Raw genomic sequence first — 12126 nt, forward strand, 5'->3', positions numbered from 1 at the left:
ATGGCAGAAGATATGGAATTGAAAATATATAGAACAATAATTCAAAATATTTATTTTAGTTTCCTTTCTCTCAAAAGGAAATGTGTAATATATAATTCTATTACAATACTTCAGGTAAATCTGATATCTTTATTAGACCAACTCAAATAGTTGGGAAAAAACCTTTGCAAGCTTTCAGGCACAGACACCCAAAAACTTGCAAATAATTTTTTCCAACTATTTGAGTTGGTCTAATAAAAGATATCAGACTTACCCAAAGAACCTTGTCTGCCTATGTCCTTAGACCGACACAGCTACAACCTGTACCCCTATTACAATACTTTGCAGTTTTTGACAGATGAGACCTCTGTTTTACAAGTAAAGAAACTGAGGTTCAGAGCCAAAATAAGTTTCCCAAAATCACACATAATGTCTGGGAATAGAAACTAGACCTAATATTTCTTCTGTTTCTACAAGTGCTATTAACTTGAAATAGGCTAACTGAGCAGTAAGAATACTGCACAGTAAGCCTACCGGGGAGCATTTTTACATGTGCTTTCTCATGGGAACGGATTTGCTTCCACCCTGCTCTGTCCCCTACAGCAGTCAGAGGCAGTTCCAGGCTTGCCCTGGGTGCTAGCTCAGGGACTGGCAGGGAATAAAGAGCCAGTTCCTATGCACATGGGGCCAGAAGACAGCTGTCTCCTGGACCCATACACAGTGGGAGGGGTCCTGATGTGCATGGGGTGGGAGAGCTGCTGTTGCAGAGCTCTCCTGCACTGTGCACATGGGAACAAGCCTCATGACCAGCGGGGCTTCCCCACATAGCCCAGGGTTGGCTGGAACCTGCCCCTCCCCCACAGTTCTTTCCCAGCTCTGATTGAGTAATTGGGGCATGGGGATATGAAATAGTTGTGGGGGAGGGGCAGGTCCCAGCCCCTGGCCCTGACAGCGGGGCAGCTAGCAGTGAGCCCCTAGCTGGGTGGAGAGTCCCTGCTGAGCTGGAGGTGGCTGGGAGCTGTCCAACCAGTGGAGAAGTAGCAGCGTGCTCCTGGCTGGGTGGGGATTCTGTGCCCAGTCCCGGGTGGCTGGGAGCTGTCCCACTGATAAGGCACCTAGCAGCCTGGGAGAGGAGTCCCACAGCACTGGGACACCAGGGTAGAGAGGGACCCAGTCCCTGTACGGACTGACTCTTGGGGGAGCCAGGAGCTGAGCAGCACCAGGACCAGACTCCCTGCTGGTTTGGCTGACCAGGAGCAAATTTACTCCTGGTCAGTGTCTACACAAGACCTACTGTGCAGTATGTACTGCGAAGTTAGTTTACTACCTGTATCTATAGTTTACTGTGCAGTAGCTATAGACTAGTTTACTATAGACTAATTTACTGTGCAGTAGTGTATTAGCATGGTTATTTAGTGATGCTTTACTATGCAGTAGATTAGTCTACTGCACAGTAAAGCATCTCATGTAGACTTACTGGGCATGTCTACACATGTGCCGTAATGAGCAGTAGACTATTTTACGGAGCATTAAAGTGTCATGTAAAAAACCATGACATTATGCTAGTGCACAGTAAAATAGTCTACTGTGCATTAAGCATCACTAAAAAAGCACGTGCTACTGCACATTAGGGCAGCCTAATGCTCATTAATTTAGTACCTCACACTGGAGGTACTAAATTTAATCTGCATTAGAAAAGGCACATCAATATAGATATAGACATGTCCTGTGGGTGCATCTACACATGCCCCTATGGCGCCATTGTGACTGCACCATCATTTAGTTACTTCCTTAACAGCCTATACTGCGCCGTGCTGGTAGCGCATGGTTATTTTTAGCCAGTATGTCACTGTAGCCACACACTATACTGAGGGATTGTGTTGCTACAGTGGCATAGCTGCGGTGTAACAGTTTGTGCCCACCAACACTACATTGCCATAACGCATTGCTACGGTGACATAGTGTCACTAGTAGATGTGTAGTAGTAAAAAATAATGAATACGCTGTCCTCAATACCAATAACTATTTAAGATTTTGTGCTTAACTTTTTAGGATCAAGCCCTGTGTCACTCACTGACATAGTGAGAGCCAGGATTCAGTATCACAGGTAAACTGATACACACACAACTTGCATTGACTCAAGTGGAAACGTCCTACAAATTTTGCCTATACTTCAGCTAAGTGATAGTAGCCAATATGAACTGGCTGTCTCCTAAAACTGTGCTGCTGGTAATGTGCTTTGTATCTATAAAGTGTAGTTCCAGAGTAATACCAAGAGTAGGAATTCGTCTATGCAGGGGTGCTGCAAATTATGATGCAGTAGAAGCCATTCTAGTACTTTCTGGTGTGACTGAAATAGTTGCATGAAATTTGTTCCCTGCAGCTGAAAGCTTTGCTAACAGTTTACACAACCAAGTAGTAATTTGTTGTTATTTTTCATAAAAATATCAAGCAAAGTATAGAAAATATATTTACATAGCAAGTGGGGAAAACAACCACAACATTTCTGTTTTTAAGGCACCTGAACATTTCCTGGATGTAAATATTTCATACCAACATGATCGGACTTCTCTAGCGCTGATGGTGAGAAATGTGGATCTATTTGATAAGTTTTGATGGGTTAACCAAATATAGACCAGGAGAACTTACAGAAGAACTGCAGAATAACAACAAGTGAGTACTAAATAATAGATGTAGTTTACCAAAGAACATTGCCCTTATTTATACTGCTATGCAAACAATTGCTTAGGCCTGATTTCATCTTTTTATGAAAAGACTTCTGGTTATAATACTGACCTCCATAAATATCAGATTATAACCAGAGCTATTATTTGGGAACCCTAAGGAGAATGTAATTTTAGTCTCTTAGGTAGTTCATGAATGATAGTTTTCCATAGCCTCTCAGGTACTTCATGAGATCTGCTTTTCAGATCTCATGCTATTGCTACATCTTTTTGCCTCCTGACTTTCTCAAGCAGAATACTGCAAAAATAAATCAGTGTTTTTCCCACCAGTGGCCTCTGTATCCCTCTTATCCTTTTTATTTTTCAGTGGTGTTGGTCCATCTAAAAATGATACTTAGTATTTTCAACTACTTTCTACAAGTACTGTGCAGAAATCCAAGGGAGCAGGGAATGAAAGCACTGGTTCCCTGATAGCCTACCCAGGGGTAAGCTGCCGGGGAGTCCTGAAAAATTCCCTCACCCTGCCATTCAGCTGAAGAATTTCTCTTAGAAATTTCTGTAAAATGCCCATAGAAATGAACATTTGTCCATGGCCGACGTCTGAAAAGTTAAGTGACTTGCCCAAGTTCACAAAATGTACAAAAATGTACCATTAGCAATGTTTGAATAAGAATCAACCTGGCTTCAATCTCTGGGCTGATTCCTATCGATGACATGTCTTTACAGGGAAATCTATAAGTTAAAGTCAGGGACTCAAGTGAGTTATAAAAGTGTTACAGCAGGCTAATGCTGTTCCATCCTTTCAGCAATAGCTATAACTTGCAGAAGTTAGAGTTCTATGTTATAATCTATAGGGAATACAGTATCCTGAAATGTTTTCTGGGCTGAATATCCTTTTGAAAGACCTTGCTCCTATAATGGACTCATGACCTTAAAAAAAAAAAAATCACTTCAGTTCTCAAGAGTTCATTTACCCTATCTGTAGTAGTGGGATATTTCTCCATCTCTGCAAAGTTGTTTGGGATTCTCAAAATTAAAATTGTAATACAACTGTAAAATATTATTTCATGCACACAACTGTCAGTCAATATCAAGAAGAACCAGTAGGCACGTCCAGACATGTGAAGGTTTGGTTCCCTGGGGACAAGTAGCAGAGGTGCACCTTGTGATAGAACTGCACCTTGTTATCACCTTGTTATCACCTTTATCAGGGATTTTTGATCAGGGATTATCACCTATGCAGTTCTCTTGTGATAGAACTGTTTTTTTATCAGGGATAACCCTCTCCCAGTGCTACTGCTGCCCCCCTAGCACAGCTCAGCCCATCCCAGCCTCCCCCCTCCCCACCCCCAGCAAGAGGCCAGCACAGCCTTCAGCCCCAGCCCGCAACTGCAGCTCACCCCACTCAGGCCCAGGGGCACATGCCCCCACCCCCACCCCCTGTGTCCCCTGAAGGAAACTGGAAAGCTCCCACTAACTTCAGTGGACTCTGGAATAAACCACTATGTGTGCATCTACATGTGCCGTTAGGTGGCAGCAATAAACTGTAGACAGTATTGCTCCACAGTTTATTGCTCCTGGGAAGCTCCTAGGTGCATGGTTTACACATGTGCCTGGACCACAACTTATTGCCCTGAGTCAGAGTAGCTCTGGCTGGCAGGAGGCCCGGGTAGTCAGCCTGCCAGCCTGGGGCTGCTCTGACCTGCCAGCCTCGTGCCTCAGCCAGCTGGCTCAATGTCTACATGTGCACTTCTAAGCACAAAAAAACTCCGCAGCAGGGAAGGACTTGTAAATACATCTCAGCACCTACATGTATTTACTAGTCCTATCCTGCTGTGAAGTTGATTAGTTTTATGTGCCCTAATAGAAGTGCACATGTAGACACTGAGACATTTACTACGCAGTTCATTAGACAACTGCTTTGTAAACATCTCGTGTAGGTGCTCCTTGTATGTGGTACCCAATGCTACATCAGTTGAAGTCAATGTTAAATTGACTTCAGAGAGAATTCGCTGGAGCTATTATACCATAAGCACCTAAAATTCCCATTAGGGAAAAAAATGCAAAATGACATTTTCCATTTTCATATTCACAGATGTTTAGGTTTAGTTTGACATGCTGTACTTTGCTTTTTGTATACAATTCTCTAAATAGGAGCAATATCAAGGGAAAATATACTATTTCTATTATATAGATGTTTGCTAGTTTTTACCTAAGTTGTATAGCACATAACCTGGCAGAGTATTCTATATCTTGTAATAGTGATATAAAATAAAATAAAATGATTACATATTTTGTTCAGTTGGTATTTCACTAAGATAATTCGTTCCAAATGATAGTTAAAGTCTTATAACTTTCTGACAAGCTCAAAATTCATTAGGGTTTCTTGTTGCAGAAATGTAAGGTGAATCATTCTTTCACTTTTGTTGTCATACAAAGGTCCTTTCATTCAAAACACCTGCAGCTGCTGAGAAACAGAACAATCTGTCAGACCATCAGAAGCTGTGAGGTAAGGTGCTTCACAAAATAACCTCTCTCTCAATAGAACTGAGAAATAGAAGAGTTGAAATAAAGTTTCTTAAAGTTAAATTAAGAGGTTAATTTATTAAAAGGCAGAAAGTTTTTCTAAAATTAGCAGTGTACAAATGTGTTAAAATATTATAGGAAGAGTTTTTAAAACAGTTAACATACTTTAAAAAAGGTTTTATTGTAAAAATAAGTCATCACATTATTTTTCATATAAGAAATAGTAATGCAAGTTTTGATTAATTTATTAAGCACTTTTGTAAGGTATATAATAGAACAATGTGTTAATTGCATTTTCATAGAATTTTTTTCATAAAATGATAAGAATGTCAGTGTACAAGTTTTGTTATTTCATGGAAACAGAGTTTGATCAGATCTGGAACTAACTGCAGTAGGCATTTTAATAAATCTAAAAGTATTTTACTTTGCTGGGTTTTTGGTTATAGCCATGTTGGTCTAAGGACATAGGCCGGCAAGGTTCTATGGGCAGGTGAAGGGCGATTGTGCCCAAAAGCTTGCAAAGAACATTTTTCCAACTACTCAGTTGGTCTAATAAAAGACATCTCATCTACTTATGGAAATATTTTCACATTCAAATAATTTTAGTCAGTTTTATTCAATAAGCTGCAGTACAAAGACAAAATAGGGTGTCCCAGTGGTGCGTATGGTTAGAAATAAATATAAAAAACATTTTTTAAATAAATTTGCAATGAAAAGTATTTAATAGTAACTTTACAGTGTTTTGTTCATACAAGCACAACAGCATAAATAATATTCACTTGTAAAAATAGAATACATAGTTACTACAAAACTGATAGGAAAGTTTATACATATGGCTCAGGAACTGAGCACTTTGGAAAATGCAGTTAATATATTGAATATAATAGTTAGATTTCAGGTAGCACAACAGTTCTACAAATGCAAATACCTTAACTTGGTGTTTTCTTTTTAAATGCAAATCAAATTGTGGGAATACATTTATTTTGGCTTTCTAAGTATCTGCCAACAGACCAAAATGAAGCATTTTTATAAATAGACTTTATGCAAGTTAATAGGTTGAACTATACAAACATTCGGTGGAACACAGAAGTTTAGCGTTACTACCATGAACAGACTGGCAAAGGACAGCATCTGTTCCTGCTTAATGACTACCAGGCATATTGTGTTTAGACAGATGTCTGGCATTGAGTGCTAAGGTCAGAGATCCAATTGCAACAGAAAAGGCAAAGATACAATGACTAGAGTAATTACTTTTTAAAACATTTACGGTGTATTAAACCAGTGGGGGGCAACCTTTTGGCAGACATGCCACAAATTTGCCCCATGCCCTCTCTGAGTGCTACACTGATCCTACTCTGCTGCTCTACTTTCTGCTCCCTGCCCAATTTTCTGCTCTGCTTTCTGCCCGGTGCTCCTTACCTAATTTCCTGCTCTGCTTTCTGTTTCCTGCCCTATTAGCTGGTGTGCTGCCTGTCCCTTCCCTGATCTGCCATGTGCCATACACAGAGGCTGCCTGTGCCACAGGTTAGCTTCCCTGGCTTTAAACAACTAGTCAAGAAGTTACAGAGAATTTACATTTATAAATGATGTATTAAAAAGCAGGGATCATGTAAACTAGTTGGCTCATAAGAAATGTAATTAAATTATTAATTTATGATGCAGTAGATTGATAGTGAAATCTTTACCTTATTATAGTCAATGAGGCTAAGTACAGGCAGTCAAAAAGCCTGAGGCTGAATTGATTCCATCTTTGCAGGTTAGTCTAAAGTGCGTAGATTGAACTGAGAAGTAAGTGAACAGACATTCGCTTTTGATTCCAGAAATACAGCCACATACCCACAGTGGTTCAGGACAGAAGCTGGCAGTGCTAAAGCATGCCTCCCAGCCTGCCAGCACCACTGCCTAAGGGAAGGGAGGGGAGCTGGGAGAGAAGCCCCTCGAGGCTTCCCTCCTCCCTGCTCAAGTGGAGAGGGGGAGCATGGCCAGGCCCTGGCCAGATCACTGAGTATGATGGGGCAGGGTTTAAACCCCCACTCTGGCTGGCACCACCTCAGCCACACTTGGCTGGGGTCGGGGGCAGGAAGGAGACAGCCCCTGCCAGGCTTTTCCCTGCTCAAGCAGAAAGCAGGGGAGGGGTTATGGCCAGGGCCCAGGCCAGGCTGGCTCACTGAGACAGGGGTGCAGAGCGGGGTTTAAATTCCTTCCGTGGCCCACACGGGACCCCAGCTGGGGTCTGCCTGAGGAGAAGAAGGAATCAGCCCCTGCCAGGCTTCTTCCTGCTCCCCACTTGAGTTGGGAGTGTGGCCAAGCCCTGACCTGGGCTGGCATGCTGAGGCGGAGAGGGAGGTTAAGGGGTCTGGGACAGAAGTTCCATAAACGGGTTTGACCCAAATCAGTTCAGTATGATACTACATCCAACCAGGTTTATCTTAAACCTGTTTCAGCCATTTTGAAAGTGGTTTAAGTGCACTAAACTTCTGTTGTGTTACGGATTTAAGCCAGTTTCTGATCACTTAAACCAGTGTGTGTGTAACTTCTGTCCCTATCCCGAGAGTTTTGACACTGTTACCAGTGAAACTAGTCCAATATTCATTAACTTAAGCAAATATGTCTCTAATATACCATGATCAATATGTAATATAGGATGGTTAATTAAGCTTTGAACCTCTATTTATAAATAAATTGATCTCCTTAGAGCCATCCCTATTCCAGGTACCCAAAGTGCTTTACAAAGCCAGTGAAGCAACGGTCCTATTCAGGCCTCACAAAAGTCATTGGCAAGGCTCGCATTAATTTCCATGTCCTTTGGATCAGAATGTAAATAACTGGTGATATCGTAAGACTCTTATTTATCACGTTCTGCAGCATCTCTCACAATGTTTTAGACTCAGAACTGATTTTGTTAAGAGACCATGTTGACCCCAGCACTAGGGTTATCCCTTTCTCTTTTAAAAAATTCCTGTATTTAGTATGCACCTGGAAAACCAGACAGGCAGGGACAACAATTTAATCACAAGGATAGCATTCTTCTCAGAACTAACCTGAATTGTCAGTAACATGTGCAAACCACCATTCTTTTATGGATTATAAACCTGTGACATTCTGATCCAAGGATGACAAGGATAACATCATAATCATGCTGACCCTTTTTAAATGCTTCATCCAACAAAGTGTCTTCTGTAGAATGTTGGAAGGTTGATTCTGAAGTTTGGGAGAGTAAATTCTGTTCCAAGGACCTTGGGAAAAAAATTCAGTTTATTTTACAGAGCTATGCCATGTGGTATTAAGTTGAATCAATATAGATTTCATCCTTTAAGTTTTGTTAACATTTGAACAACAGTTTTCCAGTTGCTCAAATTATGATCCTGAAATGATGAACTGCAAAATACTATTTGTGTATATGAAACCTAAGTGCATTCAACTAATTAAATGTGTGTGTTTTTTTTTCAGGTGCTTAAGAAATCTGAAGACAGTATGTCTGAAAATAACCAAGAGGAGGATAGCAGCAATGAAGGTAAAATCTAACCAAATTCAGATAAGGCTTACATTCAGGTGTGTTGAACCTAAAGGGACATCTTCAAGTTGAAATCTAACAAGTAATAAGATAAAAAGTGTATATAACTTTCAAGAATTATGCAACTGTCCAAGAGTCCACTGATCTCAAGTTGCAACAAGGGAGGTTTAGGTTGGATATTAGGAAAAACTGTCCACTAGGAGGGTGGTGAAGCACTGGAACAGGTTACCTAGAGCAGTGGTGGACTCTCCATCCTTGGAGGTTTTTAAGGCTTGCCTCGACAAAGCTTTGGCTGGGATAATCTAGTTGGGGATGGTCCTGCTTTGAGCAGGGGGTGGACTAGAAGACCTCCAGAGGTGCCTTCCAACTCTTATTTTGTACGATTTTAGCTCTTAGAAGTGGTGAATTAATTTCTCCATTATTTTAAAAGTTTGTCCCCTGAGAACTGGGCATTTGATGGTGGTTCGCCTGTACAGTCAGTAGATGTAAACAAACTGAAAGAGATACATGCTTATTTGCCCTCTAATGTTTTAGCCATTTGTAACAGTTTAGTTTGTAACACTGGTACAAACCACATGGAAATGATTTAAATTGTGCCACTGTAATTGTTAATTTCTATAGTGTACTTTTTAAAACGTACCTGCATTAATCCTATAGTAAATAGTATAATAAAAGAATGTATATAACTAACTGGTGTGCAAACTATTAAGATATATTGGCTAAAATGAGATTAGAATTTTTTAGGGCTTATATAAATTAAGAAAAATCACTGTTTCTAACTAGATAAAAAATACATGTTTTATAAGAACCTTAAATTCTTAAAAGGTGATTTGTATACAAGGGTAAAGTGCTAGGCACAAAACAAGTGCTAATAAAGATATGTTCATAGTAATTTTATTCAAGGTACATTCGCACTTGGCATATAAATAAATGCTATACTTAAAAACAAAAATAAACGTCTTTGTTTTACATTTTGGTCACTGACTTATGCTGCTTTCTATTATTTCAATGTATTGTTGCAGGGTGTGAAATTCTTGTAGCTTTTCAAAATGCAAATAAGATACTGAAAGAAATGAGCCAGTCATACAAAATTCTAGAAACAAACAAGTAAGTAATCTTCTTTATAGTACAGTCAGATAACTGAAATGTGTAAGAAAGCCTGAGTTAGACAATAAGCTCAAAATCAGTTGGTGTAAGCATGTTTTTATATTCTTACTTTTCTAATTTTGAAGAACCAGATGACAAAAACATCTGTCCAGGTCACAGAAGAGATGTTCTCTGGGGAGATCCTTTAGAAAAGAGTACATTCTGTAAAGCATGAATTGATATTTGGTGTTCCTAGATCCTTGTTAAATTTAAAAAAAATGTGCTAGATCTAGTCTGCTTTACAGTCTGCTTCCAGCAGCACACTCATTCTGCCATTCTCGTTCTGTCTGAACACATCTATGTCTGAAGTCTCTGCAGTGGAAGTTTCTGCCACTTTTGCGGGTAGTGACTCCACTGCTGAGTAGAGTAAGGCATCCATGCCTTCAGCGAGATGTCACTAGATATTTCACAAAGTGCATTTCACATGCTGGCAGTATGGCTTGTGAAGCAGAGTTGTGCAAAGCACCAAGGAGATGGTGTGTGTGCGTTCTAGCAGGTTGTTGTTGCCAGCTGCTGGTTGCTGCCAGAAATTGTGGTGGCAGAGGCAGCGAAGTGTAGATGCATCAGTACACACAACAAATGGGAACTGTGATATGGGAATACAGACAATGAGACAAATCAAGGGGCAATATGTCGGTTGTACGACTGAGGCAAGATGCATTCACTTCCAGGCTAGGTACAGACATTCAAAACGCCTGAGGTGGATTTGAACTAGCTTACGTGGGTTTCTCTAAACACCCAGCTCATGGTGGCATAGGGGTCCCTAGGCTTTGTCTGGGGTCAGGGCCCCGGTGTTTGCTCCATGCCAGACAGAGGCAAGGGGAGTGGGGCTCTTGAGCTGCTGGGGGGAGGCAGTATGAGCAGCCCACATTCCTGGCCCACATTGGCTGGGCACAGAGTGTCCCTCCCCTGTCTTGGCTCCATCTGAGCCACAGAACTGCATGCTGGAGCAGCTCCGGGAAGGGCTGCAAGGATTCTCCACGGCCCCAGAGCCAGCACTGAGTTCCCAACTGAAGCTGCTTTCCTGGAGTTGCAACGGCATGGCTGCCCCCTGCCCCAGGCCTGGAGCCCTGCAGCTGCAAGGGAAGCAGCTTTAGCCAGGAACACAGTGCTGTGGAAATCCTAGGAGCCCTTCCAAGAGCCACTCCAGCGCACAGTCCAGAGTCCCGGTTCAACCTGCATCCCAGGACCGAGACTGGCTTGTTACTTTTATAGCATACTGTGTGGCTCATCCTGTGTCACAGAACAGTATCTTATCCTCGTTAGACCAGATGACATGCAACACTGCTTTTTATCCTAGAGCAAAGTTCCTGTTTGGAGCAGTTTACAATCTGAAGAGTTACTTTGGTTTTGCCTTTCAGCCAGGTCCCATCAGTACCCAGACTATGGCCAGATGAACAATCAGCTTCTTTTCTGAAGAAAAGACAGCTGGAACTCAAGATGAGTCAGCAAAGTTCACTACCTTTCTTTTTGAAAAGAACAGGAAACTCAAGACATCCTCATGGTTTTGACTTCAGTTTTCTGGTGCAGGGACCCTGTTCTGGGTCTAACATGTCAAAGCCCCTCAGGGGACTAGATGCCCTTCAGGAGATAAATGCACAAATTCAGCAAAGTAAGTTTAGCAGTTAACTTTTACAGTACAGGTAACTACTGTTATAGTATAAACTAGACAAATGGTTAACTGGCAAGGCCTCAAAATCAGGTTTTTGTTTACATCTAAACTGCGATCCTTTCCCTATTTGCTTGCCTTTTATTCGTGTTCTACAGATTTCAGTTTTGCTGCCATTCCTCTGTGCGTGTCTGCATGTATGTTTAGGATTGACAGAGACATTAAGGAGCAATGATCACATCCCCCCAGCCCCCTTTTTTTTGGTTTAGTTATTGTAATAAATTCTTGGCTGGAATTTTATAGATTTCATAGACATTAAGGCTGGAAGGGACCTCAGAAGATCATCGAGTCCAGCCCCCTGCCCGAAGGGCAGGAAGTCAGCTGGGGTCATAGGATCCCAGCAACATCAGCATCCAATTTGCTCTTGCTCAAGGTGTTCAATGTAGGTGCTTGAACCACCTCCGATAGCAGGCTGTTCCAGACCTGTGGGGCTTGGACAGTGAAGAAATTCTTCCTTATGTCCAGCCTGAAACGGTCTTGTAGTAGTTTATGACCGTTCTACCTCGTCATCCCTTGGGGCCTCTGGTGAACAAATGTTCCCCCAGATACTGATAGTCACCCCTGATAAACTTATAGGTGGCCATTAGATCACCCCTGAGCCTGCGCTT

At 41.5% G+C, this 12126-nt stretch overlaps 1 protein-coding gene across 2 annotated transcripts in view; it reads left to right on the forward strand.

Annotated features, from left to right (window-relative positions):
* The first annotated feature begins 2460 nt into the window (after positions 1-2460).
* Positions 2461-12126, forward strand: part of MAP3K19 (mitogen-activated protein kinase kinase kinase 19) — a 22675-nt gene continuing 13009 nt past the window's right edge. The window contains exons 1-5 of one of the 2 annotated variants that reach the window (XM_019522495.1): positions 2461-2652; positions 5103-5172; positions 8640-8703; positions 9726-9810; positions 11211-11461. In XM_019522495.1, the coding sequence (XP_019378040.1) occupies positions 2570-2652; positions 5103-5172; positions 8640-8703; positions 9726-9810; positions 11211-11461 (553 nt within the window). In that variant the 5' untranslated portion in view covers positions 2461-2569. The remainder of the gene's footprint in view (positions 2653-5102; positions 5173-8639; positions 8704-9725; positions 9811-11210; positions 11462-12126) is intronic. The other variant, XM_019522496.1, reaches the window with a different exon arrangement.

Source organism: Gavialis gangeticus, unplaced genomic scaffold (genome assembly GCF_001723915.1).
Source record: "Gavialis gangeticus isolate Ggan-Ray unplaced genomic scaffold, GavGan_comp1, whole genome shotgun sequence".
Taxonomy (NCBI): Eukaryota; Metazoa; Chordata; order Crocodylia; family Gavialidae; genus Gavialis; species Gavialis gangeticus.